The 27,676-nt window shown below is 41.4% G+C and overlaps 3 protein-coding genes across 6 annotated transcripts in view; 2 read left to right on the top strand and 1 right to left on the bottom strand.

Moving 5' to 3' along the window:
* LOC117476188 (protein NLRC3-like) overlaps positions 1-5,590 on the bottom strand; it is a gene marked incomplete at its 3' end in the record, with an annotated part of 29,437 nt that extends 23,847 nt beyond the window's left edge. Inside the window, exon 1 of the mRNA XM_034122558.1 lies at positions 5,443-5,590. Within this exon, the coding sequence (XP_033978449.1) occupies positions 5,443-5,567 (125 nt within the window). The remainder of the gene's footprint in view (positions 1-5,442) is intronic.
* Positions 5,591-7,228: 1,638 nt separating this feature from the next.
* On the top strand, positions 7,229-13,290 carry LOC117476195 (zinc transporter ZIP1-like). 3 transcript variants are annotated; one of them, XM_034122567.1, is made up of 6 exons: positions 7,229-7,320; positions 8,494-8,720; positions 10,408-10,638; positions 10,962-11,092; positions 12,162-12,460; positions 12,849-13,290. In XM_034122567.1, exons 3-6 carry the CDS (start codon positions 10,494-10,496, stop codon positions 13,225-13,227), a joined length of 954 nt encoding a protein of 317 aa, XP_033978458.1. In that variant the 5' UTR covers positions 7,229-7,320; positions 8,494-8,720; positions 10,408-10,493; the 3' UTR covers positions 13,228-13,290. The 3 variants fall into 3 exon arrangements, with proteins under 3 accessions (XP_033978458.1, XP_033978459.1, XP_033978457.1); XM_034122568.1 differs by having other exon boundaries at positions 10,412-10,638; positions 12,162-12,465; XM_034122566.1 differs by having other exon boundaries at positions 10,412-10,638.
* Positions 13,291-16,656: 3,366 nt separating this feature from the next.
* LOC117476191 (CREB-regulated transcription coactivator 2-like) overlaps positions 16,657-27,676 on the top strand; it is a 32,632-nt gene continuing 21,612 nt past the window's right edge. The window contains exons 1-5 of one of the 2 annotated variants that reach the window (XM_034122561.1): positions 16,657-16,877; positions 17,296-17,648; positions 22,385-22,489; positions 22,659-22,772; positions 25,412-25,473. In XM_034122561.1, coding sequence (XP_033978452.1) covers positions 17,490-17,648; positions 22,385-22,489; positions 22,659-22,772; positions 25,412-25,473 — 440 coding nt within the window. In that variant the 5' untranslated portion in view covers positions 16,657-16,877; positions 17,296-17,489. The remainder of the gene's footprint in view (positions 16,878-17,295; positions 17,649-22,384; positions 22,490-22,658; positions 22,773-25,411; positions 25,474-27,676) is intronic. The other variant, XM_034122560.1, reaches the window with a different exon arrangement.

Raw genomic sequence — 27,676 nt, forward strand, 5'->3', positions numbered from 1 at the left:
GTCAGTACATTATAGTTGGCGTTCCTGGCGTGTATGCTACCGAGCTACCGTTCATAGCGTGTATGCTACATAGCTAAACAAGAAGGCTAGCTAGAGCTAGACATGCTAGGGAAAACATTGTTTTCATGCCAGCTACAATGAATGACCGAACGTAGCAGACTACCCGTATAAGATTGAAATTGTAAACATGTTCTTTCTAGCCTAGACTAGCTGTTGTTCATAGTAGATTGGCATATTACACTGAACAACTAGCAAACGTAGGTTAGCATATTAGCTGGCAAGCTAACCGTGTTGATTAGATAGATAGATTAGATAGATACACACTCCTACCACAACTACTACTAACGAATCTAAAACAACTAAGTTTCTCTAATATTTTGTGATTTGCATTTGATTTCGTCCAGCCAGATCAGGAAACCCCTGGCGTATCTGGCGGACAACACACACACAGGATGACCCACTCTGATGCCTCGTCCTAAAAAGCCCCGGCAGCCGCTTACAAAGCTGCGATAGGCAAGATGCCGAAAACGCCTATAAGGGGAGGAATGGATGATATACAGTGTATATATATATGTATATTTTAGGGCTGTCAGTCGATTAAAATATTTAATCGCGATTAATCGCATGATTGTCCATAGTTAATCGCGATTAATCGCAAATTAATCGCACATTTTTTATCTGTTCTAAATGTACCTTAGAGGGATATTTTTCAAGTTTTTAATACTCTTATCAACATATGAGTGGACAAATATGCTTTATATGTTTGTTTATTATCATTTGAACAATGACAAATATTCTCATGAATATTAAACACAACAACCTCTGAACATTACAAATATTCGCCTCAAATCAACCTGGAACCTCTCTCATACAATAATACTGTGTGTGTGTGTGTGTGTGTGTGTGTGTGTGTGTGTGTGTGTGTGTGTGTGTGTGTGTTCCAACGGGAGCTGCCTGGACGCTGCAATCATGTTGCGCGTACTATCCGTGCTGAGTGTGCTGACTTTTCGTACAATGTCCCACTGTCTGGCTACCTGCATAAAGTCAAGTGCTCGGCGCAGTTGTCGGCGAAATGTCATTGAAACAGCTCCTTATATCCGTTAGCTCAGCTAGCTAGCACCAGATGCTAACAACAACAACACGTAAGGTGTGCCTCGCTCGCGCGAGTCGCGCCACACATACACACACACCCTCCCGGTCCTCCCGATGGCCAGTCCGGTCCTGCCGGTGAGCGTGGAAGTGTGGTCTGCCACAAGCGGGCGGCAGGAACGGGGCTGTCAGCATCAGCTTGTAGATGGTATTTTAAACTCGATGCGCTCTGACACTACGGGGCGGCCGAGGACAACAAATACACATGCGTTAATCGCGTTAAAATAATTAGTGGCGTTAATTTTTTTTTGCGTTAACGCGTTATTAACGCGTTAACTTGACAGCCCTAGTATATTTACAATGTTCATTTTGTACATTTCTAAAAATAAAGTTTGATGGAAATACTTAGTAGCCTTTCTTCCCTGAATTATTTGCTCCTATAACATATCATTCATATATAGCAAACCATGATTTGATTTCTCATCAAACAGTAGTAGTTTATTACAGGTAAAAATAACGTACTCTTCTATAACAACAGTTGTAGGTACAGTTCAGTTAGTTAGCGTATAAAATATACGGCTGTACTGACTCCATTGTACTGATGTTCCGCTCAGAGCGAGCCGAAAAAAGCACTGTTAGACATGGGCGGAGCCTCTCTGGTGGTTGACTAATCAGAACAGAGTGGCCGAGCTGACCAATCGGAGCACATTGGGCTCACAGGGAGGGGGGGGCAAGAGCTCCAACGAGCCGTTTAGGACAGAGAGTGAATACTGCTGATTACACATACTTTACAGAGATGCTGTATGCGAAACCAATGTGAGTTTGGAAAATTGCACAGTATAAATCTATTTTAGTATACCTCAACAATGTAATTATGATCAGTGGAAATGGCCATGACATGGGCCCTTTAAAAGAAAAACATGCATTCTTGTACTCGGGAGGGGACATTGACAGAGGATTACTGGAAAAGTATACAGTAAGTACTTCATAGTACTTGTGGGGGTAGTTTCAGTAGTACTGAGTCCAACAGGATCAATCTCACGAAGAACTAATGGCAACAAAAGATAATTCCCTCATCAAACTTAGCAGAAGTGACTTGATTTTGTTCTCAGCAGGTGACTTTGACAGAGGATTTCTTAAAAAGTACACAGTAAAATTACTTCAATGTATTGTTAGTAGTAGGCTAACTAATACAAAGTCAAACAATATCAATTTCATTAAGAACTAATGGTAAAATTGTCTTTTTATCACTCATCAAAGATAGCAGAAAAACATGCATTATGTAGGCTACTATGGAGGGGACTCTGACAGAGGATTACTCACAAAGTACACAGTAAAAGTAGCCTACTTCATTTCATTTCTGGTAGCAGTCAATTAGTACCGAGTCCAACAGTGTCAGTTTTATTAAGACCTTGTGGACAAAAATATTTGTATCACTCATTGAATATAGCAGGGGGAAAAATGAAGAGCAGCTGATTTGAAAAATCAAACTCGAGAGACGGCTGAGGTGACCAGGTGCCAGAAAGCCACAAGTGGGACAGAGCGCTGTACTTTGTGGCACAAACATACTCTAGAGTTTTTTACCACAAGTTCTTAATAAAACTGACACTGTTGGACTCTGTACTAGTTTGACTGCTACCAGAAATTAAATGAAGTACTTTTACTGTGTACTTTGTGAGTAATCCTCTGTCAAAGTCCCCTCCATAGTAGCCTACATAATGCATGTTTATCTGCTATCTTTGATGAGTGATAAAAATATAATTTTACCATTAGTTCTTAATGAAATTGATACTGTTTGACTTTGTATTAGTTAGCCTACTACTACAATACATTGAAGTAATTTTACTCTGTACGTTTTGAGAAATCCTCTGTGAAAGTCCCCTGCTGAGAACAAAATCAAGCCACTTCTGCTCTAGAGTATGTTGCGCAACTTACATGATGCCGTTTAAAACCATAGACTGTATATATCAGTGACGTGCGGTGAGGTTCATGGCTGGTGAGGCACTGACTCTTTCAGAGTCAGATTTACAAATATTATAGCCTATTTTGACCTTAATCGAAATATTCTGTTATTTTCAAAAGCTTTTTTAGTCTGATGCTATGATTAATTTTAAACAGACCGATCAACAAAAGGATACCCAAAATCTAAATATTGGATTGTTCTTTCTAAGTAAGATCCCATTTTCATTACAGTTGTGGTCTTACCTTGACTTGAAGATGAATATAAGTCCATGCTATCCTTCTGGGCAACAATCTCTATTACTGTTTTGTAAAAGTCCTCCGTATCTTCCTGTAGTTTCAAAAGTCGAGTTTGTTGTTTGCGGTAGAATAACAGTAGCAACAAGAACCTGTGGGCTCACATGCGCCCCCTTCAGTGCGGCAGAGGTTATGGCTGCCTCCCCTGGTGCATTTTCATTGCCGTTGAGAGCAGCGAGCCTAAATATCATATATACGTGAAATAAGTTATTTAGAGACTATGGATGGCGAGGATAAATGTAATAAAGGGATCTACAAACATTACATTGGTGACCTACAGTGAGATGGGAACAGGCATGCGCTTAGGGCCCGCTTTCCAGACAGTTTCTGTGGGGTGACGCATTCTGAGGTGAGGCAGATCTCATCTGTGCCTCACCTACCCCACAGTAAATGGCTTGAGCGCGCTCACAAAATAAGTGGCCGCGCTAAATTAGTGCCCGCGCTCCAGCAAGTTACTGTGGGCTTACGAGAGGCAGTGCTCGTGCCTGCCTCACTTCTCATAGCTCCCGTAGCGGAGCTCGGCAAATTTGCTGATTTTGACTATAAAATGCGATTGGAATCATACAGAAATCACATTTACACAAGATCAGTGGAGACATTTTATTATTATTATTATTTAGTTTTTCTTTAATTGTTTTTCCGTTACATTGGAGTATGACAGGTGAGGCTCTGCCTCCCCTGCCTCCACTGACTGCACGTCGCTGGTATATATAAAGTTTAAAACATATAATAATAAAGGGCGGTGCCAGCCGTCAGTGAACCGAGCCGGCCTTTCTCCGCATCTTATTCATGTCATAAATCTGAAAGCGTTTTAGCTAATCTAAATGAAATATGCGGGACATCGTCTCAATTTGCGGGACGCACCAAAAGTCGTGAAAATGCTGTGCAGTACCGCACAAAGCGGGACATCTGGTCACCCAGACGGCTGAGTTGACCGCAGTGCAGAATCGCTGTATAGTTGAAGTCTCCTAACAATGTTGTCCATTTTAGACATAGGTCTATTATATCTACAGCCCTTAATAACGTTCATTTTCTGGGCTCAATATGTGTCTTGGCTGTTTTCGTTGGGAAAACAAATGGACCGTAGATACACGGATTGACCGTCCTCATCTGCGCTCTTATTTTGTAAGGTAACTTCCGGTAGCAGAATATGAAAAAATTGTAGCTTTTTTGTTTCTGTTTTCTAGTGATTTTATTTTTTGTTTTGAGAAGTAGAAAATGAAAATCATCCCGTTTAGTAAATCCCTTTTTGACCATGATAAAGAAAAACGCCTTGTATTTCAATTTTGGTTTTTCAATTTTAAAACGAAAATCAAATATCCAGTCGTTTTTTGTTTTTGAATTTCCATTTGTGAAAAGAAAATCCAATGACCAAAACATACACTGACCCAAAACATACACTGACCTGAATTCATTTAAAAAAACATGTGGAAAGGATGCTGAAATAACAACATAATGATATTGATTTGAGTTAATGCTTTGTGTCTGCAACACAACAAGCAAAACACTTTAAAATGTTAGTTTTCTGAATGGAGATCTGTTTGATTAAAGCTAGGCTAGGCTAACGTTGTAGCTGCTGTGTCTACACTCAAAATAACTCCATCCAGTCATAAGAACAGCAGCTATTATATTGTTAGCACCACAGACAGTCTCTGGTTTATACAGGTACATGAATAACCCTGATTTCATACGAGGTGCTGTAGAGCTCTGGGTGCTGATGTTCCCTCTTCTGATTTATCTGAGCATGTCAGTGACCACAGGAGCAGAATCTCAACACTGACAGGTTTTTGTAATGGAGCGTCACAAACTTTCAAGTTGTGTGAATACACGGGGGATATGAATTTCACATCTTCACTTGATTTGTGTTGCCAGGCACAAAATGGTGTCTGCGCATTGACCTACATGTTATCGCTTCGCACAAATGAAATCTGCTAATGATACATGCAGCTCACCCGGTTATTGCTATCATTATACTATACTCTACATCGTTTCTGTACTCTACTGCCCTCATGTAATTATAAAAGATCTGTTTAAATGATCAGATAATATAAAACTGAATGCTCTTCAGGTCAGGTTACAGTAGAAACAGACTCTTACTTTGTGTCTGAGGGTCCAGGTTCATCTCTGAAGTACGGAGGTTGCCCTCTAGACCGGTCACTCTTCAGAGACAGACCGCTGGAGACTGGAGATTTGTCCTCTTCCTCATCTTTTGAGTCGCTCATCTTCTCCAGTCTGAGAGATAAACCAGTAACACTGCACACACACACACACACACACACACACACACACACACACACACACACACACACACACACACACACACACACACACACACACACACACACACACACACACACACACACACACACACCACACACACACACACGCACACACACACACACACACACACACACACACACACACACACACACACACACACACACACACACACCACACACACACACACACACACACACACACACACACACACACACACACACACACACACACACACACACACACACACACACACACACACACACACACACACACACACACACACACACACACACACACACACACACACACACAATGATAAACTTGGTTTCAATACAACAAATCAGTCAGACTTCAGACAGGCTGCTCTCCATGTTGACTGCGCTGGGCTGTCACATGTTATGAAACTCTGATGGCTCAGAAACCAGGAAATGGATAAAAAGGTTCACAACATTTGAAGATGTCACTTTCGACTGCAGGAAATAAATACATTTGTATTTACAGATTATTTTCTGACATACAGTTCAACAGAGTAAGTAATGAATGTCTTAAAAACCCGGCAGACTCTGTTGTTAACACTCACCCTGTTTTCCTCCTGCTCTGCGTGTCGAGGTGTGAAATGGAGTCTGGCAGTCTGACTTCCTATTTTAACTTTCAACGTTCCTCCCTGTCTGTAGCTCCTCCCTTTGTTTCATAACCAGCCTCATCACCTGGACAGGTACAAACAGGCATTATTTCCAGTTGCTCTCACAGTAAGACGGTTACAAGAACACGTAATTTATAAGAAAGTTAGAAAATATGCAAGCATGTAAAAACAAGCAAGACAAAGTTATTGAAGAAAAAATTATAATACCACAAAGAGAAAAATAAATCAATAAACATCCTGCATTGAAAACCTTACTTGTGAGGTTGTTTTGGGTACTCTAGTGTTAACTGTGCAGTATATTCTTCCATATTATATTTGTTTGTGGAATAGTATTACTGCTGCATGAGTGCACAAGTTGCATTTTGTAGATTTTTTAAACTCCTTTATATACTCTTGGTTTGTTTATTCTGCAGCAATGCAGATTCTATGAGATCAATATATGTGTGTAGCTTTGTCCTGTGAGAACCACGTATCTCAACTTTGTGCCGATGCTTTTTCAAGCTGATCCAAGAGGCTTTTTAAAGGCATAGCTTAAAGAGAACTGCCTCAACACCTAAATAAATACTGGATCCTAGTTCATCATAAACATTTAAAAATCATCTAAAGATACATGGTTATCACTGGAACATATTACCGCTGCTGTGTGGACGGCCCGTCCACACAGCAGCGTTAAAAAAATCTTCCAACGCTTCTGCCCATTCACTTTGAATGGGGTGACGTCACTTTGCCTCACTTTTCGCCGAACTGCATTGTGGGAAGCAGAGCGGAGATTTCCAGGCATCTCAGGATTCAAAAGTTGAGCAATGTTCAACTTTTGAAGCTGAGGTGGAAGCGTCAGCCAATCAAATCCCGTTTATGCAAATCTAACAGTACAAGCGCTAGCCAATCAAACCGCGTGTAAGCTGGGAGAGCCATACCGCAGGTCATTTCCTCAAAAAATGGAGGAGAAATTAGTGGTAGGGAATCACCCGGTGCTTTATGACCAGTCCCTATTTACCTACCGGGATACAAACCGGAGGAGCCAGGCATGGAGGGAGGTGGCAGAGACAGTGGTAGGTTTTCGCCTGTTTGGGGAGTTTATATCCAGTTTACTTTAGGCTTTTTTGCTTTGTATGTCGGGGCGGGAGATTCATGTGATTGGATGTTGGTCGCGTTGCTCGCAAAAAATCCCCAAGCTTCAGTACGCCCACCTCCAAGGTTTTTTTAACGCTGCTGTGTGGACGCTCTAATGTTAGTGACATAAAATAACTGCATTGTCTCTTGGTGTAGATGTATGCTCTATGAGGAACTACAAAGTACTGAAGCATATCAAATTTAACTCCAAACTAAAGCACATGCCAAGATGTTATGGTCACTGCCAGGAAGCCAGAGAAATGTTCACAGAGTTAAAATACAAACGAACAAGTTAACCTAGAGACCGAAATAAATGTACCTTAAATTAGCTAGTGAACAGTAGCTATTCATTTAACAAGCTAGCTAGCTATCTAACACGCTCATGGATATATAAAGGTTGAATAAGTGAACTGGATACTCCGTTCATTCCTGTGAGTTATTCAGTGGCGCTTGAAGCCCAAAGTGGAGCGAGTGTAGACTCTGAAAGTACCCGGATGTGGGCCCATAGAGCATGCGCAGTTGAGTTTCTCTTAAACCACGCCTCTGATCTCCCGCTCCGTGTCAGTCGGATCAAAGCCTCAGAGTGCAGATTGGTCCATTTCAGAATAATATATATGATATGTTTTATAATGATTGATCATGAAAGTGTTCTCAAAGCTGGTAAAGGTGCAGCTAGTTTGAATGACTTTGTATACTGCAGGGTAGCTTGTGAATTTACTCCAGGTGGAACTAAAGTCTGATTTAACACTTGATTATATTTCACATCATTCATCCACATCTGTAAAGTAACTAAAGGTATTCAATACATGTAGTGCAGTGAGTTACATTTCCACATATTGGCCACATTTGTTCGATATCTTGAATCCCTACTTTGAATTACTACTTGATCAATTAGTTAATGTGTAGAATTAGTTAATTTAATGTTTTAATAGTTTACAGTTTTTTTCCGGAAAACTTAGATAGGTATACTTTTTGTTAGAGTTTGGTAACATTCTCAATGCAGGACTTTGAGTATTTATTTAGCGTTTAGTATTAGTACTTTTACTTAAGTAAAGGACGAGTAAACGTGCTTCATTAAAAAAAATATAAGGCAAGGTTTTTTCTCCATACAGAATCGTGTTTCAAGCTATGGTTTCAAGTCAGCGTTTTATTTTGAAACCCGGATGCAGCGTGTTGTTGCTGAGTGTGACAGCAGCTCAGTTCAGATCAGCTGATGGGAACTGACTCACCTCTTCCCGGACAACATGTCGACACATCCAGCCAGAAAGAAGAAGAAAGAGGACTTCATTCTTTAATGAACTCGCGGAGGAACAGAGCGAGCGGCTGGACCCGGATTCAGGTACAGCTCAGATGTATACACATTACATTACACGAGGGGAAACAACACGCGCTGTTTCTTCACTCTGGGTTATCACTTTATATCAGTTTGAGTCGATTAACACTCGTTTGACTAATCGTTACATTTAATGAATTAAAAACCACTAGATCTTTAAATCTGAGTTTAAAAAGCACTACTTGATATCTAGTGTATTCCAGAGATGTGCTCTGACGTGTTTGTATGGAAACAAGTCATATATCATGAACAAAGTAATACAAATAAAAGAATAATTGGAATCTTAGTCGACACCTAGGATTAAGTCTAAGAATTGATTCCATACATTGATCGATATATCTGTAAAACTGATCAAATCATGGTAATCAAAACTTTCCAACTTATTTTCAACAGGAAATAAGCTTGTATGTTTCTTACAATGAAGTTATTCAGCATGAAACATGACTAATGACCAAATTCCTTGATTAAAAAACAGATAAATAATACTGATGTTTTCTGGAGAGAAAAATGCAAAAGCCCCATCTTCCTCAATTAACGCTACATTTAGTCGACTTATTGATTCCATAAATCCCCCCCCCCCCCGCCTGAAAGCCTTCATTGGACTCCTTTGTTTACTTCAGGAACATAGTGACATCACTTTTGTAACACTGGCTTGCGCACCAACACATTGTACGCTAAGGGGCGGGACATTAACTGCAATATATACCTGGCTGCTAAATCTTCAGAACTGCTACAGGATGTGTATTTTGTAAATTGTGTAGTTATCTTTAATATTTTGTATGCATGCTGCTTAGTTAACATTAAGCTGTCTGTGGCTCTTTTCTGCTGTAACAATGTACATGTCCCCTCTGTGGGACGAATACAGGTATTCTGAATCTGATATATTCTCTTAGACAGAATCTAAACATTCCCACCATGAAACCATAAAACCCTCCAGTCAATATCCATTTGCAAATCCACCTTACAGCACATGTCCCTTCTGTTGGACGAATATACAAGTATTCTGATTCTGATCTGTAAATAGTAGACCAATCCCAACAGAAGGATTTCTGAATTCTGACCTTTTTTCTCAGACTTTTTACATTTTCCCAAAAGTTCGCTTTTTCTCTGAATTGTAACTTTTTTCAGAATTTTTACTTTTCCTTCCAAATTTTTTAAGAATGTTTTTTTTTTTAAAGAACTTTTTGGTCAAATATTTGACTTTTCCCAAAAAGAGTCTTTGTTCCTGAAACTTCACCCAGAATTATGACTTTTGTCCCAGGATGTTTATGGAAGAGGATTTAGGCCATGTGACCAACAATTTGAGATCTGAATGAGAGATGTTTTGGTTTTATTATAATTTTTCCTTTTAATTTTGACTTATTTTCCGAATGTGTCGTTTTCTTAGAATTAACTTTTTTACCTGAATTTTGTATTTTTACAGCAAATTTTGACTTTTCAAAAAACATGATGCAATTAAAAACATTTTAAAAAGTAATTGATATTACAAAAAAATAAACATTAATTAAATTAAATTAGATATTTTTAAGGGCCTGGATGTATGTATATATCGAAACACTTAGCCTATTATAACTTTATAAATTATGCTATATCTATATATATATATAGATATATAGATATTATGGCAGAGAAAAAATATAGATATTAGATTGAATACAAGAAGAGGGGATCTAATTTTTATCTTTTTTGTCAGACAGACTCCTCTGTGACTCCATGCCCTCCTCCTCCTCCTCCTCTTCCTCCTCCTCCTCGCCGCGGTGAAGAGTAACCAGATTAAAGATGTCCGCTGTGGTGGGGGGGGTCTCCTCCTCCGCCCTCAGGGCTCCTGGGGGGGCTCTGGTTCTCCTGCTCTCCGTCACGCTGCTGTCTGGATTCAGCCCACTGTGCATCGCTCGGGGAGGGGGCTGCTGCAGCATGGACCCACGTAATCATTAACATAATCATACTTACTAATTATAATACTACAAATAATATTAATATTGGAATTTAAAATAATACAAATAATAATAATAATAATGATGATAATAATAATGATGATAATAAAATAACAATATATGGACCCAGGTCATAATAATAATACAACTATTACTCTATGTACTTTAACTAAGTTTTACTGATAATACTTTTACCTAAATTTGGTTTTGAATATATATATATACTTGTATACTTGTAACGGAGTATTTTCACATTGAGGTATCAGTACTGAAGCAGCAGGCGTCAGGTTGATCCCTGAGCGTTGTCTTGCAGGTTTCCGGCGCAGGCTGCTCAGCCTGATCAGCTGTTTTGCAGGAGGAGTGTTTTTGGCCACCTGTCTGCTGGAGCAGCTGCCGGACTACCTGCAGAGCATCGAGGAGGCCTTCAGCAGCGCGGGGGTCACCGTAAGACGATATAACACACACACACACACACACACACACACACACACACACACACACACAGGAACGTCACATGACTTCACGTCACCACAGCTGAGATAAAGGTGGCTAACGTTAGGCTATAAATGAACTACAGTACGGTCACATGACTTCACGCAGGGTTGCCAACTCTCACGCATCTGGCGTGTGACACACGCTTTCACTCTCAATCTCACGCTCTCACGCTGCCCAAACTATTCTCACGCCAAAAACAAGAATACGAAGACTAGAAACGGTTTTGAAAACTTTTGTCACGTAGTGATCGTCTTCTCAATAGAACATCTTTTATCATGTCTTCTGGCCAATCAGAATCACGATAACGGCGTGGTGTTGTTGCAGGAAGTCCCGACGGAGAATACTTTTGCTGTAGTACATCTCTATACATCGATACAACATTACGTGTTGATAGAAATCAACACGTAATGAAATAAGACCCCACGGTTTGATGATTGATAGGTGTGTGGGCTGTCTTTCATTTTGACACACAGAACAATGGGGGCTATCCACCCTTATCCACAATGTAAAGTAATTCACACAGCCTCTTCCCTCTTCTCTCTGTGAGGAGCAGCAGGTTCAGCTTTCAGAACAAAGTAACACAAAACTAAAATGGCATTCATTTTTTTAAATGTGTAGTAACAGATTTATTTATTTTTCTTCTCAAGAGAGTACCAGAATGTGTATTTTATGTTAGTATTTCAAAAAACTGTGAAACTGTGTGCCCTTTATAGTCTGTGTCCATTATTGTGTATTTGTATATATTGTATCTATATATATGCTAAGGTCCCGCTGCTGACACGATAGCAGTCATTTCGTGCGCATATGTGTAATTAAACCGAATTAAACCCATGATATCAAAATCTCACTCCAGCCAGGTACCCAAAGTTGGCAACCCTGCTTCACGTCACCATCGCTAAGCTAATGTTCTCACATCACCACGCTAAGCTAAAGGCGGCTAATGTTTGTTCTCCTTTCGATACCAAATCTGATAGTCGTCGTTCACCCTCGTCAGCGTCGTCTTCTTCTCTCCCCGCAGCTTCAGTTCCCTCTGCCTGAGTTCATCATGGCGATGGGTTTCTTCCTGGTTCTGGTTCTGGAGCAGGTCATCCTGGCCTTTAAGGACCAGCCTCAGATGAAGGAGTGTCGCGCTCTGCTGCCGAACTCCAGCGTCAACTCCCACCGCCACGGCGCGTCAGAGGAGTCCGGCGGCAGCCTCTTCCACGTGGACCTGAGCGCGCAGTCGGCCCTGCGCTCCTTCGTCCTGGTCTTCTCGCTGTCGCTGCACTCCGTGTTGGAGGGGCTGGCCGTGGGCCTGCAGGAGATCTACGTGGCAAGGCAAGGCAAGTTTATCTATACAGCATCTTTCAACACAAGGCAATTCAAAGTACTGTACACAAATGAAAAACATGCATTAAGAAATAGTGTCACGGAAACACGTTATGAAATGGTCATTAAAACGCAAAGAGAATAAAACAAACATAAAACAAGCTAATCGTGTACTTTTACTCCACTACATGTATTTAATACATTTAGTTACTTTTCTACTTTTACTTGAGTAACATTTTGATTGTAGGACTTTTACTTGTAACAGAGTATTCCTAAACTCTGATACTTACTTTACCATAGAGTAGGAATACATTGTGACAAGTAAAGGTAAAAGTACTGAAGTACAACATCTGAGTACGCTTCCCCTCTGAACTGAATGCTTCTTCCCCATGTTCAGTTCTGACTCTGGGGCTGATGGTCCACAAGAGCATCATCTCCTTCAGCCTGGCCTGCACGCTGTCACGGGGCCGGCTGCGGCTCCCCCTGGTGGCCGGCTGCCTGCTGCTGTTTGCCGCCATGTTGCCGCTGGGCCTCGGCCTGGGCTCGGCGCTCTCGGAGACGAAGGCGCCCCGGCAGCACCGGCTGGCTCGCTGCACGCTGCAGGGTCTGGCGGCGGGAAGTTTCCTCTACATCACCTTCATGGAGATCCTGCCGCACGAGCTGGGCTCCGGAGGGAACCGCATCCCCAGGGTGGCCTCGCTGCTGGCCGGCTTCGCCTTGGTCACCGCCGTGCTCTTCATCAAACTGTAATCATCCCAGGGAGTTCAGCAGGATAATCTCCATATTAACACCACTTTATTTCTGAAGTAAGAAGCTAACACGTCACCACCGCTAAGCTAAAGGTGGCTAATGATGGGCTTTAAAGGAACTACAGCACGGTCACATGACTTCACGTCACCACCGCTAAGCTAAAGGTGGCTAATGTTGGGCTATAAAGGAACTACAGCACGGTCACATGACTTCACTTCACCACCGCTAAGCTAAAGGCGGCTAATGATGGGCTATAAAGGAACTACAGCACGGTCACATGACTTCACGTCACCACTGCTAAGCTAAAGGTGGCTAATGTTGGGCTATAAAGGAACTACAGCACGGTCACATGACTTCACGTCAACACCGCTAAGCTAAAGGTGGCTAATGTTGGGCTATAAAGGAACTACAGCACGTTAGTTAGCATTACAGCCTTGTCATTTTTATTAGCCTTAACATGAAGTAACATTAAGTAACCCAAAATGTTAAAAAGTAAGAGTAGTAGTCATATTTCGTGAACCCTTTGAAGAGTACTGTACCGGTGTGATCATTCTATAATACACAATTTAAGACCGGGGGAGAAATGCTAACGCTAACGCTAGCGATCTTTTCTACTTCATGCTATCTGCACAAATGGTTGACATTAAACATTAAAACGACCAGGCAGTTCAGAGAGAATCAAAGGAAGGCAGGCAGGCAGCTTTGCATGACATTCTTCAGGACGTGTTTCATTGTGGTGATAGTGAGGGTAGTCAATCGTTTTGTTGACAAGACAGTAGTGACGGCCATCTTGGTGACGTGTGTTGTTGACCAGAGATGTAGTTAATTGAGCGTTTCACACAAACAAATGTGTTACTTCACAGTTTTACGACACATTATTTTTTTTTTGACTTGCAAAATTATCTTTTAAATTGACAAACATCATATGTGTAATTCGTGGCACAATTCAAACGGGATCGAAAGATAATCTTTCTCTCTCCATTGACTTCAATACATAATTTTTCCGAAATAAGGTCCCATGGAGGTCCACCGGAAGGGGAGGGACTTCGCCACTCTATAAAGGAACTACAGCACGGTCACATGACTTCACGTCACCACCGCTAAGCTAAAGGAGGCTAATGTTGGCCGTGATGCTTTTAGTAACTCATGTTAGCAGAGCTGAATTGTTTAGGATTTCAAAACAATAGTAAGCGCTCTGATAGTGCTACGTTCTTATGATTGCTGTGATTAATAAATGTATTTCATTGTGGATCCGTGGCCTACAGGCTGATGTACTGCATCCTGCAGATGAGACGTTTGGGGAACATCAGTCAATTGGAGCGTCTTCTGCTAGTCTGTATAGGTCTGAATATTCCGGGGCCAATAATTAAGGGAAATCTTAGTCCCTGGTTTTGCATATCTTTTTGGACAGCGTGCTTCATTTGATTAATTCTCCATATGTTTCATGGGGGTTGTTTTGTCTCTGTATTTAGGGTGTGTAGTGGTTTCTCATGATTTTTTTGTTGTCATTTTCAGGTTTTTGTTATCATCGTGTGTTTCTTGGTGGCAGTTAATGTCTACTTGTAGTCGTTTAGCACCTCCTTGGGTTTGTTTGTCGGTTTCTGTAGTTGTTTTGTGTCTGTTTTTAACACTGTTTTGGTCTATTTTGAGTTTGTTTGTTTGTTTTTTTTTATTGCGGTGGTCTCTGTGATTGTTTTGCATCTTCCTTTGAGTTATCATAACTTGATTTCTTCTTTTTGTGGTGGTTTCCCGCATCTATGTAGTCGTTGTGTGTCTGTTTATAAACCTTTTTTAATTTGTCTGTGGTTTAGCACCTCCTTGTGGTCATTTTGAGTTTATTTTGCAGGTCTTTATAGTAATTTTTCTTAGTAAGCCACTTGACCCCTGAATCACTAATTGTGTTAACAGATGAAGCAGGAGCTCTCCACACTGAAAATGGAAGCAGAAAATATTACATTACATGTCACTTGTTAGACGCTTTTATCCAAAGCGACTTGCATACATTCAGTACTGAGGACAATCCCCACAGGAGCAACGACACGCTGACTGCAGTGGGACTCGAACTTGCTACATATAGTTTTACGTTCAATACATGGTTTTTTAATAACATCACATCATGTTTCTGTTGAAGTTCTTTCTCCCTGACGCTGGCTCGAACAAACTCCTCACGTGATCTTAGTGTGAAAATATCTACGATGAAAAGCTTTGAGTTTGTATCGGTGTGAAAGTGTGCTGACCGATCTGGAGACAGACGTGAGGTTATTGAACGGAAACAAATGCACTCTTTCTCCTCTGCTGGACGGGACACGCTGCTCGTCTCTCTGCAGCTGAGAAGATACTACACAAAGAGAACCTTGTATCTGCTATTTAAAGACCTGCTGTGATTTACTGTACTCTCAACTTGCTTTGACAGGATTTCATGAACGGACATTTTTTGCATCAATCATAAAAGATGTGACGACAAATATCAATATGTTTTAGACACTTAGAAATGTATTTTTGTAATTATAACACCAAAGAATTTCAACCAAAGCCATTTTAAGGACTACATTATTTTAATCATGTCCAACATATGCGTTCTATTTTGTATTGTGATGAAATGTGAAAGACTGACTTTAACGTAAAATATTTGTCAGTATCAAACAGTGACTGAGATTCTCTATTTTGTACTTTTAAATATAACATATTAAGGTTTCAAGATTTATTTTAAAGAGTCCTCTCCTGCTGATGTTCAGGTGTATATCAGTATGTAGTGTCTCTACTTTAAAGAGTCCTCTCCTGCTGATGTTCAGGTGTATATCAGTATGTAGTGTCTCTACTTTAAAGAGTCCTCTCCTGCTGATGTTCAGGTGTATATCAGTATGTAGTGTCTCTACTTTAAAGAGTCCTCTCCTGCTGATGTTCAGGTGTATATCAGTATGTAGTGTCTCTACTTTAAAGAGTCCTCTCCTGCTGATGTTCAGGTGTATATCAGTATGTAGTGTCTCTCCTGGGACATGTGTCCATGCTTTAATGTACCAAAAGCTCTTTATTTTTCTCATACTGCCTGTGCTGCCGCTTAGAGATGTCCCGCCCCTCAGCCTATCAGGTGCAATGTGTTGAAGCGCTAGCAAATTTGTACATGTTCAGCTAAATTTGCTCAGCAAGAGATATTGGAAATAATGCCCTTTTATTTTTGTATTTGTAATTCTGGGTGTGTGTGTGTGTGTGTGTGTGTGTGTGTGTGTGTGTGTGTGTGTGTGTGTGTGTGTGTGTGTGTGTGTGTGTGTGTGTGTGTGTGTGTGTGTGTGTGTGTGTGTGTGTGTGTGTGTGTGTGTTTCTTGACCTTGTGACACAAGCAATACATTAGTTAATTAATTAAATATGTACCTTTAGTTGATGGGAGCTCCCCTAGTTGACCTGTCCTGATACTATTTGGGTTTCATGCAGTGTCCAAATATAAAGTTGTATTCGAATAGTAGTAGTTTTGGTATAATTGACTGTATTCTAACTTGTTTATTTATATGGAGCATATGTATTTATCACAGATTACTCGATGATATGAACGCTGTTATCTTTCTGTATCTTCTGCCTGCAGTAGCTGAACTCTGCCGGCAGGGGGCCTTCTCCAATTGTAAACAACAACCAAAGCTCCTCTGTATCTGACAGGAGGTCTCACTTCGAGCAAAATAAAATAGTAGGCGGTCACAACTCTCATATACGCCATGATCTCATTTCTCTCACACACACACACACACACACTGAAATATGATAATATTATGTAATAATCTGCAGTTTTTTTATTAAGTAAACAGTTTGAAACCTTTTCTTTAATGTAATAATTTCAAAAAATTGTCTTCCAGTCTTGAAGTTACAACTAAAGGTATTAAATACATGTAGAGGAGTAGAAGTACAAAGTAACATAACATGGAAATACTCAAGTGAAGTACAAGTACACGTCTGGCTTTTAATGTGGGATTGTTGTTGTATTGCTTGATTTTAATTTGACTTCAACTATATTTATTTGTTGTTCTTTTCTTTTCACTATCTCTGTAAAGCGACTTTGAGCACCTGTAAAAGCGCTAACAAAATTAATCTGTTATTAATATGATTAGGTACCTCAAAATTGAGAGATTCTGCGGAGTGTGACCCCCTCCTCTGAGAGACTCTGCACGGAGTGAGACCTCCTCCTCTGAGAGACTGACTGAGACCTCCTCCCTCTGAGAGACGGACCTCCTCCCTCTGAGAGGCGGAGTTAGACCTCCTCCTCTGACAGCGGCTCCACTACGTCAGGTCTCCCCGGGTGAAGATGTCTGCCTCGGGTACAGGCTGCGGACCCGCCTCGGGACCCGGGTGCGGGGCTTCAAACCCCCGAAAGTTTAGCGAGAAGATAGCGCTGCACACCCAGCGACAGGCCGAGGAGACGGCCGCCTTCCAGGAGGTCATGATGGACATCACCTCCACCAGGGTGAGTGTGATGCGAGCTGCCCGGAGGATCAGAGGCCTCCCCGGGCTCCATGAGAGCCTCATTATCCGGCCTCCACACGGCGCTCCGCTTGGACCTCACGGTGTAAAGCAGCCGCTCAGAGGCTATGTTTCCCGGCTGGAGTGTTAGCTGCTGTCCGCTTCCGATGCGAAGTCAGCGGAGTTAGCATCAGCGTTAGCCACCGGGGCTAAGTGTTGTTTACTCTTAGGTGGTAGAAGTACTCAGATATTTACTTACAGTGGTGTAAAGTAACTAAGTACATTTACTCAAGTACTGTGCACAATGACTACTTTTACTTGAGGAACATTTGTACTTTTAGACCGTACTTCTACTTGTACTCAAGTACCAGACCTGTGTAGTTCTACTTTTACTCAAGTACCAGACTTGTGTACCTCAACTTTTACTCAAGTAAAATATCGGACTACTTCTACTTTTACTCAAGTACAAGATCTGAGTACTTTTACTTTTACTCAAGTAAAATATCGGACTACTTCTACTTTTACTAAGTACATGATCTGAGTACTTCTACTTTTACTCAAGTACCAAACCTGACTACTTCTACTTTTAATAAGTACCAGACCTGAGTACTTCTACGTTTACTCAAGTACCAGACCTGAGTACTTCTACGTTTACTCAAGTACCAGACCTGAGTACTTCTACTTTTAATAAGTACCAGACCTGAGTACTTTACGGTTCCAGCAGACTTCTGACACATGCTAAGTGTTTATTAACTGAAGCAGGAAGTGATGCTTCAGACCTGCAGCTAAAACACAACGTTTATTCTAACATACTTTATGTGGGTTTTCATAAGTGTTCTTATAAAGAAGAGAATGTTAAAGATTATTTTTAAAGTTAACATTAAGCAGCAACTCTTGTATTGGACTGAATCTTCAGATGGTGTATTATTCATCCCTATACTACAATTTTTTTTTTTTAAAAACCAAACGTTCCTGGTTAAATGTAATCTGTGTCCTTCTTTCATTCTCATGGTTGGTTTGGGCATGATGTTTCCAGCTCTCACTGAGGCTAACCATGACTAACTATGAGAGCTATAAATCCCATGAATCCCAATACAGCTGCTGGGCTTCCTCCGTGTGTGAGGCAGGAGTGCTGCAGGATTATGGGGATTATTTAGTGCTTAAATATGTTCATCAGGTGAGATGTTGTGCTGCGTGGGTACAGGTGTACTGCCTTTAAGCGTCTTTGGGCGATGTGAAAGGTGCCAAATAAATGTCCTGTTTTATTATTATGATTATTGCCAGGCACGACATACTAACATGTTACTTTGGAAAGTTGAAATAGCCTTTCTCCTTTTTGTTTTCTGAGTTTAAAAGCTAATAAAGATGCAATTAAAGCACAATTCTGTTCAATTACAGCTTTAAAATAATCTATTTTACGGTTGAGGCGTCCTTGGTATTCTTTCACTCCCCTTCTGAGAACACAGAGCTGCTGATGCGAGTCCAGCTGTTACACATCCATCCATCTCTTGTAATAAATCAGCTTTTATTTTCCAGAGGAATCACCGCAGAGCGAGCACACAATGCAATGGATCAGCCGCTGTCTCGTCTCACGTCTCACGATCGATAAAGTTATTCAATTAAGCTCTGGACAGTCGGCTCTCTCCTTAAACACGCAGCCCTTTCTCTCTTTATCTGCAGATTAACAGGCACAAGCAATTCTTTAAAAAGGACGTGTTAATCGATACTGAGCGTGATTGATACTCGTCTGAAAAGAGACACACACACACACACACACACACTCTCCAATCAGCTAATAGCATCAGGGTGTGTGTGTTGCTAGCAGCCGTAGCTCCTCGTTGGAAGCTGTTCAGTATTGATATGCAGTTTATCTTCCAAACATCACACACACACACACACACACACACACACACACACACACACACACACACGCTTTAAACTACAGAAATCAGAGGCAGCAGTTTGAACAGGTAGTAGCAGAAGAAGTACTCGGGTCTCTTACGTGAATTATTATTATTATTGAGGGACATTGTCTGTTTCTTTTTCAAAATAAAAGATCTCTTTTGTTGAGTAGACAGAATCCCTTCATTTGTTATCAAAAGGCTTTTATTTTTGAAATAGTTGCAGGAAAGTGTTATTGGAAATAGCAGTGACTTTCACAGCTCCCTTTACACAGTATAGGCTTCTTAGTTACTGAATATTATTATTGTTTACAAATTATCTGTCTCTACTTTAAAGAGTCCTCTCCTGCTGATGTTCAGGTGTATATCAGTATGTAGTGTCTCTACTTTAAAGAGTCCTCTCCTGCTGATGTTCAGGTGTATATCAGTATGTAGTGTCTCTACTTTAAAGAGTCCTCTCCTGCTGATGTTCAGGTGTATATCAGTATGTAGTGTCTCTACTTTAAAGAGTCCTCTCCAGCTGATGTTCAGGTGTATATCAGTATGTAGTGTCTCTACTTTAAAGAGTCCTCTCCTGCTGATGTTCAGGTGTATATCAGTATGTAGTGTCTCTACTTTAAAGAGTCCTCTCCTGCTGATGTTCAGGTGTATATCAGTATGTAGTGTCTCTACTTTAAAGAGTCCTCTCCTGCTGATGTTCAGGTGTATATCAGTATGTAGTGTCTCTACTTTAAAGAGTCCTCTCCAGCTGATGTTCAGGTGTATATCAGTATGTAGTGTCTCTACTTTAAAGAGTCCTCTCCTGCTGATGTTCAGGTGTATATCAGTATGTAGTGTCTCTACTTTAAAGAGTCCTCTCCTGCTGGTGTTCAGGTGTATATCAGTATGTAGTGTCTCTACTTTAAAGAGTCCTCTCCTGCTGATGTTCAGGTGTATATCAGTATGTAGTGTCTCTACTTTAAAGAGTCCTCTCCTGCTGATGTTCAGGTGTATATCAGTATGTGGTGTCTCTACTTTAAAGAGTCCTCTCCTGCTGATGTTCAGGTGTATATCAGTATGTAGTGTCTCTACTTTAAAGAGTCCTCTCCTGCTGATGTTCAGGTGTATATCAGTATGTAGTGTCTCTACTTTAAAGAGTCCTCTCCTGCTGATGTTCAGGTGTATATCAGTATGTGGTGTCTCTACTTTAAAGAGTCCTCTCCTGCTGATGTTCAGGTGTATATCAGTATGTAGTGTCTCTACTTTAAAGAGTCCTCTCCTGATGATGTTCAGGTGTATATCAGTATGTAGCATCTCTACTTTAAAGAGTCCTCTCCTGCAGGTGTGTATCAGCACCTCTTTTCCCCCTCTGTCTGAAACCAGAGATGTAGTCGTTGTTATCTCGGTGCGTGTCTCTCTGTAATGGTGTTGCCGTGTTCCAGCCTGCAGACTAACAGTGGTTACCATCTGAGTCATAATAAGTTGTTTGTTTGGTTGTTTTTAGGAAAGATATTCTTAGAAACCGATGATTGTTAGTTTATCTCACATCCACAAGTGTTTATCTCTTTTTACTTTCACGCCATCTTTCCTCCTAATGTTGGTGTTTAGCATTTAGAAAAGCCTCAAAACTTCAAGTCACCTTTGTATGGGAAGGCGTCACGATAATAACGTTACTCATATATATTTTATTCTATTAAGGGATACATTGTAAGTTATGTCAATGTGAAAGTGTTCCACTGAGGTGGACGATGACGTCTAATATCTATTCTTATTGTACAATATGTGGCCGAAATCATCAGAAACGCTATAAATCATAATAAATATCTATGGTATTAACTTTTCTATTGGCTTTCTTTGATTTATGTGTCTATAATTTCATTATGCAGTTACGTTCTTAAAACAGCGGACAATACTATGGTTTTTAAATGTATTTTTTAGTATTACATTCAGTTTAATTTAGTTATATATATATATATATATATATATATGAAATAGGATTTACCATTTGACTATTTTTATTTGAAGCTCTTATAGTTAAATATATAGAGAAGGGAAGATTAAGTAAAAAAAGATGTCCAATAAAAAGATAAACCATTTATAATGAAAAATAAGCAGTGAAAATGTGCACAATGTACAATATAAAACAACAGAGAGAATCTCCCTCTGGAGGGAACATCAATCAATCAATGTTTATTTATATAGCCCAATATCACACATGTTACATTTGTCTCAGTGGACTTCACAGTTTGTACAGAATATCAGTATGACAATACGACACCCTCTGTCCTTAGACCCTCTGTCCTTAGACCCTCTGTCCTTAGACCCTCACATCGTACAAGGAAATACTTCCAGAGAAACCCCACAGTTTAAAGGAACATGGGAGAAACCTCAGGGAGAGCAACAGAGGAGGGATCCCTCTCCCAGGACGGACAGATGTGCAATAGATGCCGTGTGTAAATCTAAGAGATAATACATTTTACAGCGTAGGTAGGTAGACCGAATGTTTGGAAATGCATGTGTCTATAATAAGAAGATGAATCCACGAGGATGTCCATCCAGGACTCATGATCCAGGACCACAGCAGCACGATCAGCCACGACTCAGGATCCCAGCGTATATAGACACCAAAAAGACATTTGGGGAAGCTGGGTTAACATGGATTTTAGCGTCTGCAGACCATTCACATGCACTAAAACCCATAGAACACTACAGGAGAGGGAACCCCCCAAAGAGCAGAATAGGGTCCACGTTTGAAGAAGCATTAAATGGAATGAAGTAAAGTGCAATACTAGTTACTTTAGTTTACTCCCAGTTGTAGTTTGTTCTCTTGGTAAAGACTGTTCTCTGTGTCCGGTTGCAGCTGCAGGCCCAGAAGCTGCGTCTGGCCCGGAGTCAGGGGCCGTATTACGGGGGGTCTCTGCCCAACGTCAACCAGATCGGGAGGAACCATCAGGACCACTTCCAGGTGAGTACAAGTACAAGACCTGAGTACTTTTAATTGTACTCAAGTACAAGATCTGACTACTTCTACTTTTACTCAAGTACAAGACCTGAGTACTTCTCCTTTACTTGAGTACCTGACCTGAGTACTTCTCCTTTACTTGAGTACCTGACCTGAGTACTTCTCCCCTCAGGGCTCCTTCCCCTCCTCCCTGGAATCGAACCGCTCCACGCGGCACCACGGTCTGGTGGAGCGCGTGCAGAGAGATCGTGGCTTCGTGTCTCCGGTGCGACCGTACCGCCGGCAGGTATCCTTCAGTTCAGACCCTTCATTTCAGACCCTTCAGTTCAGACCCTTCAGTTCAGACCCTTCAGTTCAGACCCTTCAGTTCAGATCCTTCAGTTCAGACCCTTCATTTCAGACCCTTCAGTTCAGACCCTTCATTTCAGACCCTTCAGTTCAGACCCTTCAGTTCAGACCCTTCAGTTCAGACCCTTCATTTCAGACCCTTCATTTCAGACCCTTCATTTCAGACCCTTCAGTTCAGACCCTTCAGTTCAGACCCTTCAGTTCAGACCCTTCAGGTCAGACCCTTCAGTTCAGACCCTTCAGTTCAGACCCTTCAGTTCAGACCCTTCAGTTCAGACCCTTCATTTCAGACCCTTCAGTTCAGACCCTTCATTTCAGACCCTTCAGGTCAGACCCTTCAGGTCAGACCCTTCAGTTCAGACCCTTCAGTTCAGACCCTTCAGTTCAGACCCTTCAGGTCAGACCCTTCAGGTCAGACCCTTCAGTTCAGACCCTTCAGGTCAGACCCTTCAGGTCAGACCCTTCAGTTCAGACCCTTCAGTTCAGACCCTTCAAATCAAATCAAGTTTTATTTATATAGCACATTTTTAAACGATTTTTGGTCGAGCCAAAGTGCTGTACATATAATAAAAATACCCTACAGCAGGGGTCGGCAACCCCTGGCACGCGTGCCACCAATGGCACGCGGCACCGTAACCAGTGGCACACTAGGAATAAGTGGAATAAGTGTACAAAATATTTATTTTATTTTCGGATCCTGAACGAGACCGCCGCCAGAGCGCGTCTCCCCGTTACCTGCAGAAGGAAGCCATGCACGCAACGCAGCCCCACTCAAAAAGGCCGATCGCGAGACGTAACATACATGACACTTTTCTCTGTGTGCGGCAAAACAAGCTCGCCAAAATGGCTTCACCAGTCTGGCAGTATTTTAAGGTGTCCGAAAAGGACTATAAAATAGCGGTATGCAACGTGTGTGTGAAGCAGAAATCCTGCAGCTCCACCCGCTGTGACGGACCGGTGAGCGGAGCAAAACACACAAGTTAGACCTAACACACTTGGCTATTTTATCTACCTTTGGAACTAGTTATAAATATATTTATTCTTCACTGTCGGGTCACTCATTACTGGATCAGTGAGCTGCATGAGATACTGACAGGCTGTCAGGAGAGAGAGAGAGGGGGAGAGAGGAAAAGAGAGCGCTTCCGCTCATTTCTCCCGTGTTATTATCCAAAGTTAATGTAAACTTGAATAATGTACTTCATTTGAATGTAATAATTATGTTGGTTGTTTGTGGAAGCGCCAGAGAATGAGCCCCATTAACTGAGTTTTAAACATCACTTTTCACGAGTGTTTTCGTCGAGCTCTTCAACACCCCCCCCCCCCGTTGATAATTCACGATCGTCGGCACGCTGATAAAACATTTTTTTTAGAATGGCACTTCATATCAAAAAGGTTGCCGACCCCTTACCCTACAGTAAAGACACTTTACAGCAAATATAACAGCACAGTTTGTTCAGAATATCAGTATGAGAAAAACGACACCCTCTGTCCTTAGACCCTCTGTCCTTAGACCCTCTGTCCTTAGACCCTCTGTCCTTAGACCCTCACATCGTACAAGGAAAAACTTCCAGAGGAAAAACCCACATTTCAAAGGCAAAAATGGGAGAAACCTCAGAGAGAGCAACAGAGGAGGGATCCCTCTCCCAGGACGGACAGACGTGCAATAGATGCCGCGTGTAAATCGAAGAGATAATACATTTACAACGTAGGTAGACCAAATGTTTGGAAATGCATGTGTCTATATTAAGAAGATGAATCCACGAGGATGTCAACAACCCTGTGGGAGCCATCAGGGAAGTAGTATGACGAGACCCAGGCAGGACCGCAGAGACAGGCCCAGCCACGACCCGAAGTCCACGACTTGATCCAGAATTAATAAAAATATGATTTAATTAATTACTAGTTAATTAATTTTTATATTTTGATTCAAGTTATAGTATAATTAAATAATAATAAATATACTTTATTTATATAGCATTTTCCAAAAACGATTTGGTTTACAGACATACAGGCAGCGATCCCCACCCTGCTCCCAACACTACGATGGGTCAAATGCAGAATGTTCATTTCCCCTCTGTGGGACGATAAAGGGTTTATCAAATAAAAAACATCACACTCAAGAGACGGATAAAAGACAATAAGGGGAATATTAGATTATAAAACAGCCTCACCCTGACCCTGTGTTTATCAGTGAGTCTGAACAACGCCCCGCCCCGGGAGATAGGGGACCTTTAAAACCACATCAATGGATCCAGATTGACCCTGTTCCAGAGTGATGGGGGCCTCAGGGAGAGAGGCGGAGGAAGGGTACTCATGTATAAAAGACATGAAAAAGTGGATTTTGCACAATAGGTGACCTTTAAGCCCCCCCCCCCCCCCCCTCAACAACTAGTGCAGTCACTATGCTACGCTGCTGTAAAGCTATTCTCTATTCAGTTATAACTGATATGAAACGTGTCACAGGACCAGAAGCTCACCCAGGAAGTCACGCCAGTCCTCCAGATTGCACATGTGGCCGAGAAACCTCAGTTCTTTGTGCACGGATGCTTTGTGTTTCCTTAACTCTCATCTCCTCAGGTGGACAGCTCTCCGTATAACTCCGCCTACCTGTCCCCGCCTCCGGACCCCAGCTGGAGAAGGTACCCCCCCCCTCTCTCTCTTTACTTCCTGTCTGTCTCCATGTAAACGCCGCTGTCCTCGAGGAGGCCATGTTTGTTTTCAGCATCTTGTTTCTGTCTCCTCTGCTCCTGGACACCTGAGTGAAGCCTGAGGGACGCCCGGGGTCTAAAGAGGGACACAAGACGTCCGACTGTCTGCAGATCTAATTATCAGTTAAAGCTATGAAATAGTGAGGGAAAAGAGGAGTTTGATGTTAAAATGAGTTTCTCTCTGCACGCTGTTGGGCGGCTGCTAACGTTAGCTTAGCTTGTTTCTCTGATAACTCCCAACCCAGTCTCACGGCATTTCGTGTTAATTTAATCTATTGATTCGTGTTCACCAACACGATTTTCACCTTTTTTTCGTGTCACACAGAACGATTTTAAATGCAATGTATTTCTATTGGTAGTATGTTTCGTGCCTGCAACACGTCTTTTTGTCCGGTCGGGTCTTGGAAGACCAGAAGCTGTGTGGTTCATAAAAACATGTTCTTACTCAATATCTTACCCTAAGCCTAACCCTATCCCTTTTATTTTAAATTGTATAATGTCTGAGTGTTTTTGCCGTCAGTGAGGAAAAGAAATGGCTCAGAGCCTCAGAATACTGACATCTGTATTTTATGTCATCTTTTTTTCCTTCTAATTTGTTATTATTTGGTGCAGGCACGAAACATACTACCAATATAAATACATTGCTTCTAAAATCGTTCTGTGTCAGAATACTTAAATCTGTATTTTTTTAAATGTCTTTTTCCTTCTAATTTGTTATTATTTACATTGCTTTTAAAATCGTTCTGTGTGACACGAAAAAAATGGCGAAATCGTGTTGGTGAACACGAATCAATAGATTAATTTCGTGACTATAACACGAAATGCCGTGAGACTGGGGTGCAACTCCAGATGTCTGAAATCCTTCATCCTGTAACTTAGGTTCAAATGACGCCATGACAGGAGACCAGAGGGAACTAAATAACATTTTAAACCCATTACTTTTTTCGTCTTTTAATATTGCATTAAAAAATATATATTCTCTAAAATTAAAATGGTAAATTAGCCGGAAGTCGATGAAGTGAACGTGCGCCTTTTCATCTCAGGGTTTTTTCTTGTAAACAAAGCAATTTATTTAGAGAACAGGAATATTAAACCTCATCATCTGACTCTGATTATTTTCCCCTGCAATGGTTTTTATATGAAACCCACTGCCGCCTTTAGCGTAACACTTCTCTCTGGGATAATACAAGACACAACTCAACAATTGTAGTCATTTTTAAGACATTTTAACATGGAACTGCTGCTTATTATATCATTAACATATATATATATATATATATATATATATAAACACATGTCATTTAAGGGTTTGTTAGAAAAGCAGCATCGAACTCGAAGCTCTCCGATCTCTAGAAATACTCCTGCATTGAAGATGGAGCTTTAGAGGAAGGACAAACGTATTGAATGTACCCAAACTGAAAGTACTGGCGATGATCAGATCATATTTAGTGTTTCTGGATGAGAGCATGCAGACGTAGTTTGTGCTGGGCGACGCTGAGGCTTCACCAAGGTCTTCACTCCGCAGCACTAACCTCGACACTAACAGGAAGTGGAAGCCGGCTCTGAAGAGCTCTCAGTTCTTCTTTTATTTTTCCTCTTTTTATTTGTCTTTCTTTGAGGCTATTTCTTCTCTTTTCTGCAACCGGTCGTTTTCATTTATTTTAACCTCCCAGCCTCCCTTCTGCCTGGAGGTCCTTGTAACCAACACGCACACACACGCACACGCACACGCAGGCACAGGCACACACACACACACACGCACACAAGCACACAAGCACACACAGGCACAGGCACACACACACACACACACGCACGCACGCACACAGTTCTACACACGCACGCACGCACACAGTTCTACACACGCACGCACGCACACAGTTCTACACACACACACACGTACAGATTCACACACACACACACACATGTACAGATTCACACGCACACACAGAGGCACACAGTTCTACACACACACATGTGCAGATACACACACACACACACACACACAGGTCAACGCTCACACTCATGCAAAGGTCCACACGCAGCCCATTTAATAATTGTTTTTCTTTTAAAAAGTCTGAAATGAGAAACACCCAGAAGTCTGTTATAACGAAGGAGTTAATGGAATATTATACTG

The sequence above is a fragment of the Trematomus bernacchii genome, unplaced genomic scaffold, assembly GCF_902827165.1.
Source record: "Trematomus bernacchii unplaced genomic scaffold, fTreBer1.1, whole genome shotgun sequence".
In the NCBI taxonomy this organism is placed as follows: Eukaryota; Metazoa; Chordata; class Actinopteri; order Perciformes; family Nototheniidae; genus Trematomus; species Trematomus bernacchii.